Below are 7217 nucleotides of genomic sequence, written 5' to 3'. Positions count from 1 at the left end.
AGGGCTTTACCGTATTAACAGGAGAAGAGGAGCAAGGGAAGTTAGACCTCTTTGACCGTTTTCCTTCCTGACACGCCTGATTGATAGACTGTGAACGGGACGCCTCTCCATGCGTTTTACTTTCCTCAGATTTCAGAACCTCACAGCTGTTCTAAGCTGCAGACTTTATGTTCTGACTGAATAAACGAGTAAAAGCTGCAGATGTGAAGGATGAACGAAGCACCAGGGAGTGTGTTGTTCCCTCCTCTGCTCACTGTGACCTTCCCCCTGGGCTGCTGCTCCTGCCACCGCCTGATTCAGAGCGCAGCAGACATGTTCAGCCACACGCTCACTTCTCCTTCAGTCAGATTCACCTTAAACCTCTGAATTAGGCTGACCGCCGGGGAGGACACTGCAGGACGAGACCAGACTGTCCGACTGGTCCCAGAGCAGCTGGACGCAGAGACGGCGGCTGCTTGGAACTAACTGAAAACATAAAAAACTTTGGATAAATTCAGGTCAATCCCTGGTTTTGGTTTTATGCAGTAAACAGTAAATGATGGAGAGCTGTTGACCGACTCTGTGGTGTGAAATGAAGTGAAGGTTAAGATGTGGAGGCTGGATTATTGGCTTATTCCAGTCTGAGCTGGGATTTCACTGGGATTTCTGTTCGTCCAGAAATGATTCAATTCTCCGTTTTCCTTGTTTTAAACTGACTGTTTCTCTGCCTGCTGAAGCTTGCAGCTCAGAGACGCAGTGGAGCCGTTTTTAACAGCTTTTCCCACGTCTGTGACTCTGTTTTCACCAAACATGAAGCCAGTTTCTTTAGTTGCATGGTTTTACAATTAAAACTGCTGCTTCAGGGATGCTGACTGTTGGGTCCTTGAGTCCTGATCTGAGCTGCTAGCTTAGGTCTGATCTTGTATTGGTTCGCTTTAGGGCTGCAACTAATTATTCTTTGGATTCATAGATTAATAATCTTACAGAAAAATGTTTCTTAAAGAAGGTTTTTTACTCGAGGACTTCTGGATAGAGCAGATTGACAGATGAAAACATTTTTTTATTTTAAATGCAAAATGTTTATATATATTTTTTTCCGATTTTGATATAATTGCTGCTCTAATTGCGTCGCTCTGTCAGCTAACGACATGTTTTAGAGTCTTCATACTCCAGTTAACACTGGAAAATGATCTAGAAATGAGTAAAAATGTCTTAAATTAAGTTTATTTACCCTTATTTTTAGTAGGTAACTGAGATTTACCAATGGAATGAGTATTTTTACTCCTAAAATAAGATAATTAGATGATATGCACTTGAAATAAGGCAATGCAATTGTGTTTTCTTATTTCAAATGTAAATTGTCTTGTTCTATTGGCAAAATGTCTGTTTTACCTCCTCAATCTAAGAACAAATGCACTTATTTTAAGAAAAAAATGACTTATCTAGATTTTGATTTTTTCCAGTTAAGGATTAATCTTTTACTAAATTAGTTGACGATTATTTCAATAATCGTTTAACCCGATTAATTGTTTCAGCCCTAATTCACTTCATGTCTAAACTTTTCTATTTCTGCTAATTGAAACAATTTTGGTTTTGGATGAAATCTATTAAACTGTCTTAAAACAACCAGTATGGTAGGAAGTAGCTTTTCTTTTGGATTCTGGTTCTGTTGCAGTTTCAGGGCTGCAGAAACTCCCAAAATATGTCTTAAATTTGCTGTATTTTTTTCCCCCCTTCAATGACAACATTTGTATTTTTCAACAAAAGAACAATTAGAAATCCTACTCACTCATTTTAAGCCTCTTTCCCACTGAAAATACAGTGTTAACGCTGGTTTTTCCAAACATGGTCGACGACGAGCATTTAGCTCCCTTCCCATTGGCAGTAGAGAACTGCTAATAGAGAAGACTTTGGCTCCAAGGATTGAATTTGCCAATAAAGTTGGACTCTGCCTGCCTGAATTCACACCTTGGCCAATTCAAACTTCTGTTTACTACAGTCTGTTGATTTCATGTTAATGTGGATTTAAAGACATTTCAATTTGAAAAAATTGCAGGAGGGAATATAAAAAAAAAAGTCTAATCAACCAAAGCTTTGACAACCGCTATGCAGTACCTCTGTGGACCTCCTAGGGGTCACGGACCCCCTGTTGAAGACCTCTGATTTAGAGGATAAGTTAGCGTTTTTGATCCCTTGCATACCTCATAGAAATGGAGTCCCCTCGTCCCTCAGTAAGGTCTAGAAGCACAAGATCTATATCCAGCCGTTCAGCATAGATCCTTTTACATCACTGTACGTCTTATTTTGGCAATTTCACCAAATTGCCAAAATAAGTTGGAAAATTAAGTCAAGACAAAAAGGTAAAAATTTAGTTAAAAAGTTAATAAGCTTATTAAACAATTATATTTAACTTTATTAACTAAAAACATGTGCCACTATCAGCATTAATGTTATGTTGGAACAAAAACGTTTTTTTCATGAATTTCTTTTGTTATTTTTCTTAATATATTTGGCAAGTCGGCGTTTCTTGTTGTTACATTGATTTTCATTTTTTCCATTAAAATCTCCATATTTTTTGATTGTTCCAAAGCTAATAAGGTTTTGTCCTGGATTCCAATAAAACTATTGGCTGGAAATGTTGATTTTCAAAGTATTTCACTGATTCGTCTCTAAAGCGTTAAAGCTTTGATCCAAACGTCTCTAACAGAAGGAAGTTCAACATCCTGCACATGTTTTTCTGTTATTTTCATTTTAGATTCTACAGAACATGAACCTTTAATGGTTTTCTGCTGTTTTTTTCTCTGTGACGGTAAAGTTCTCTCTAACAGATGCAGACATTTTGCTCCTGATGTTTCACAGCTCTCCTCTTCTGTTTTTTTCCTGTCGTTTCCAGTCGTGGAGGATCCTGCTGTTCGGAGCGCTCAACCTGCTGTGTACCGGCTGTCTGCTGATGTGGTGCAGCTCCACCAACAGCATGGGTGAGCACATCTACAAGCAGCAACAGTCTGACGTACAGGGACTGACAGAGTCCCCGTCTTTGAGACGCTAACTGGTGCAGAAACCTGTCCACACACAGTAAACACAGATTGACAGCCGCACACATCCCTGTCTGTGTGTGCGCGCTGTAAACAGGCGTCCGCTCGGGTGTTTAGGAGCGCCGTTCGCTGCGGCGTTCGGACCGATCCGCCTGCTGCTCGGCGGCGACGTGTTTCCGTTGGTTAGCTCGGTCCAGAGATCCTTCGCTGCAGCTCTTTTCACCTTCAGACCAGCCGTCTGTCATATTGACAGACACCAACACCAGCTCGCTGCCTGAAGCCGCATCAGACTCTGATCTCTGAGAGGAAATCCTCCAGCTGAGGATGTAATGGTTCAGACAGGAAACCAGTACGTTCCTCTCAGCTCTGGAGGAGCAGCAGCTTCTTTCTCATCTCCCTCAGATGATGGATCAGTCTTTCTCTAACAGGCAGTAACTTCTGCTGCTTGGATCCAGGATCTCCTGAGCTCAGGTTCGGGTATAAAAGCACACAGACCCGCGTTTCTAGAGCTCCACTGATCTCTATTTATTCCCTGGATCGCTGATTGCCCGCTGGTAGTGAAGCCATCGGCTGCCATGTTGGTACTCCCAAGTTGAACCGGCCGCAGTGTAAACAATCCGTGCGCTACAGCATCAAACAACCACGATGTTGTCTTTTTCACGAGGGAGTTAATATTTTAAAAATAGATACATTCATCACTTTGACACAGACTGGAAAAAATCAAAAACTAGAGAAGTCATTTTTTTTCTTAAAATAAGCGCATTTGTTATTGGATTGAGGAGGTAAAAGCGACACTTTGCCAATAGAACGAGACAATTTACATTTAAAATAAGAAAAAACAATTGCATTGCCGTGCAAATTACCGTATCTAACTTTCTGGTTTTAACAGTAAAAATACTCATTCTATTGGCAAATCATCTCATTTATCTACTCAAAATAAGGGTAAATACACTTAATTTAAGAAATTACTACTTATTTCTAGACTGTTTTTTTCCCAGTAGATTACTTTACTTATAATAAAATAAAAAGGCACGTCACATATGGAGTCTATGAAGTCTATACATCATCTAATATAACATATTATATAAACCCATCACAATAAAATGAATGTATTAATGGAGCAGAATAATACAGATGAGCCCAAAGAGCTAAATCAATGATGTAGATGTAATATACATGGGTTAATTATATTTTTATGGTAATTACATCTTACATTTTATTGAAAGATTTTACATAAAGACTGAATTAAAAATACACACTGAAAAAACAATCTAGAAATGATCAAAAATGGATTAAATTAAGTGTATTTACCATTAATCTGAGTTGGTGATCTGCCAATGGAATGAATATTTTTACACTTAGAATAAGATAATTAGATAATATACACTTGAAATAAGACAAAGCAATTGTTCTTTCTTATTTTAAATGTAATTTGTCTCGTTCCTTTGGCAAAATGTCTCACTTACCTCCTCAATTAAAGAAAAAATACACTTATTTAGATTTATTTTTTCATCAATCTAACATTCAATATATTTTAACACATCATGACTTTTTCAAATGAGAAATAAAGCAAACTTTCCAAAAACGACATCATCATCCACTGAATAAAGATTTACTACATTAACATCTCAGTGAATTACTTTCTATTTTCTATTTTCTAACGTTAGACCCAATATCAGTGTCTAACTCAGAATGTCTTCCAGTCAGTCTGAGACTAACGTTAGTCTACAGACTAATGTTAGTCTGCAGACTAAACTATAGGATCCATCGGCTATAGATGGATTTATTGCTTAGTTCATCCACTGACTGGGAAATGACCAGTGGAACGTCTTCCTGCAGACAGAAAACTGCTGGTTTTAGCAGCCAGATGCTGCAGGGAGGCATTTTCTGCACATCTCTGTGGGAGTGGGAGTACCAAGATGGCGGACGGTGGCTTCACTTTGTTCGGGCACTCAGGAATCCAGTGAATAGAGCTCAGTGTTCAGATCCATCAGTCTGTATCCCTCTGCGATGAGTTTAGACTCAGATTAAGGCCTAAACTCCCCCTGCCTGGAGGGGGCGCTGTAGCTTTTTCTTCTTCAAGCTTCTAACTTGTCTTCAGCTTTCAGAAGCTCCTGGTTCGTCATGAAACCAGTGTCGGCTCCAGATCAGGACATCTTTCAGCTTCGCTGCATCCAAACATGTCCAAGTTTGCTGCTGATCAGTAATTATGGGAAAGTTTCAGCTTTCAGAACGTCTGAAGCTCTGAAATATTCAGATTTCCTCCTCCTCATTATTTCCCTGCCTTCTGCATCATGTGAAATAAACTAGATTAGGGTGAAAAACGATTCAGATGTGACAGACCTGTTAGAGGAGCAGCGTTTCCAGGGTCCGTCTGCTTGTTTGTGTGCATCACAGAGTAGTTTAACCGTAAACATGTAGATATCAGCGCCGCCTGTCCCGCCAACACTCAGCCGCGCAGCCAGACGACACCAACCTGAGATCCTCCCAGGGACCCCGTCGCTCAGGAAGGAAGGGACGATGTGAAACCTGACCCGAGCGCGCCGTCTCTGCCTGCAGATGCTGCAGAAAAACACGCAGACAGATGCAGTCGCAGGGGTGGCGTCGGGTGTCGCTCAAGCAGGAAGCGGAGAAAGGAGTGATCGAGCGGTGGAGGAGAAGGCAACACCGCTGTCGATACCGGGTCAGGATGAGACGGCGGCCCGGTACCTCAGGATCCTCCGGTCCCGCCCCCCTGTAAGCTGGACTCAGACGGAAAACGCTGGATAGGATAACAGATGACAGCTGCCCTCTTTTTAGTTTTAAGGATGCTAAGGAAACGGTGCGTTCACTGAAAGCTTGGAAAATCTGAATTTCAAATGTCTGCCATGGAAAATATGGTGACTAAACTAGGGCTGGAATCGGATGAATCGTTAACTGGAGTATAGAGACTGTAAAATATTCTGTACCTGACAGACTGACCCACTTAGAGCAGGAATTATACCAAAATATAAAAAAAAATTAAGATAAACCTTTTTCTTCGTCAATATTTTCTATCCAGAACTCCTCCAGTGGAAAAGTTTTAGTTTTCCCTGGTTTAATTTTGTAACAATTCTTCTTCAGGAACCTTTGGTTATCCGATTATTAATTAAAAAAATAATAGACAGAAAAATCCATTCGTAAAAAAAAAAAAACGTTAGTTGTAGTAGTTTAAACAGAAATTCCAAAAACAATCTAGAAATAAGTCAAACATTTAAATTAACTGTATGTAGCCTTAATTTGAGCAGGTAAATTAGATGACTTGCCAATGGAAGTTTTTTTTACTGATAAAATAATATAATTAGATGATTAGAAAATAAAAGGACTGGACTTTGTTTCCAAGTTTGTGTGCATCACTCAGAATGGTCCAGGGTTCCCGCGGGTCCTTAAAAAGCCTTAAAAGTCATTGAATTCTTTAAAATAAAACCAAGGCCTTAATTGGTATTAAAATGTCTTAAATCAGTCTTTCGTTGGTCTTAATTTTTAAACCATCATAAACAGGATCATTTTTATTACGATTTATTTTTGTAATCTTAATAAAAGATTTTTTATTAAAAAAAAAATAACGGCTTGCCATTATTGGTTCCGTCCTACGGAGCCCCCTAGGGGACATTAGGAAAATTTTTTTGCTTTTGTGTTCCCACGCAAAACCTTTTGCATGAAAACGCAAAACCTTACTTCAGTAAAGTTAGAAAGATATTCACAGATTCGGACTCCCGGGATCAAGAACTCTCGTTGTTGAAACACAAATGGCGCCTCTTTCATGTCCTGATAGCACAGACTACGTATTACAAGAACCAAAAGGCGTTATTTTCGAGGAAAACGAGCCGTTCTCCGAGCTGGATGTATTACATTGATCTCTATGCACAGGCAGCGGCCAGGCGAGTGGTTAGGGACCGTCTGCAAATGTTAAAACAGCAAAACGTTGAAAATAAAAATCAATAACTCCACCGCCATAAAGTGCAGAGACTCCAAAATGACCGAACACACCAAGGGGCTCCTGGTGATCGAACTACAACAGCTGGTTTGGAAAAATACACCTTTACTTTTTTTTTTTAGATTTTTTTGTTTTGCGAGGGGAACGCAAAAGAAAAAAATATTTCCAATGTCCCCTAGGGGGCTCCGTACCGTCCCGATAGCGGAACCAATAAAAGCGTTGTTGCGGCCGGGACATTTGGGAGATGC

General features: G+C 39.9%; 1 protein-coding gene across 1 annotated transcript in view; it reads left to right on the top strand.

Annotated features, from left to right (window-relative positions):
- Positions 1-7217, top strand: part of slc30a6 (solute carrier family 30 (zinc transporter), member 6) — a 95598-nt gene that overhangs the window by 17653 nt on the left and 70728 nt on the right. The window contains exon 4 of the mRNA XM_015387351.1: positions 2873-2957. Within this exon, the coding sequence (XP_015242837.1) occupies positions 2873-2957 (85 nt within the window). The remainder of the gene's footprint in view (positions 1-2872; positions 2958-7217) is intronic.

Source organism: Cyprinodon variegatus, unplaced genomic scaffold (assembly GCF_000732505.1).
Source record: "Cyprinodon variegatus isolate N-32 unplaced genomic scaffold, C_variegatus-1.0 Scaffold392, whole genome shotgun sequence".
Classification (NCBI taxonomy): Eukaryota; Metazoa; Chordata; class Actinopteri; order Cyprinodontiformes; family Cyprinodontidae; genus Cyprinodon; species Cyprinodon variegatus.
This window is presented reverse-complemented; position numbering and strand designations above follow the sequence as displayed.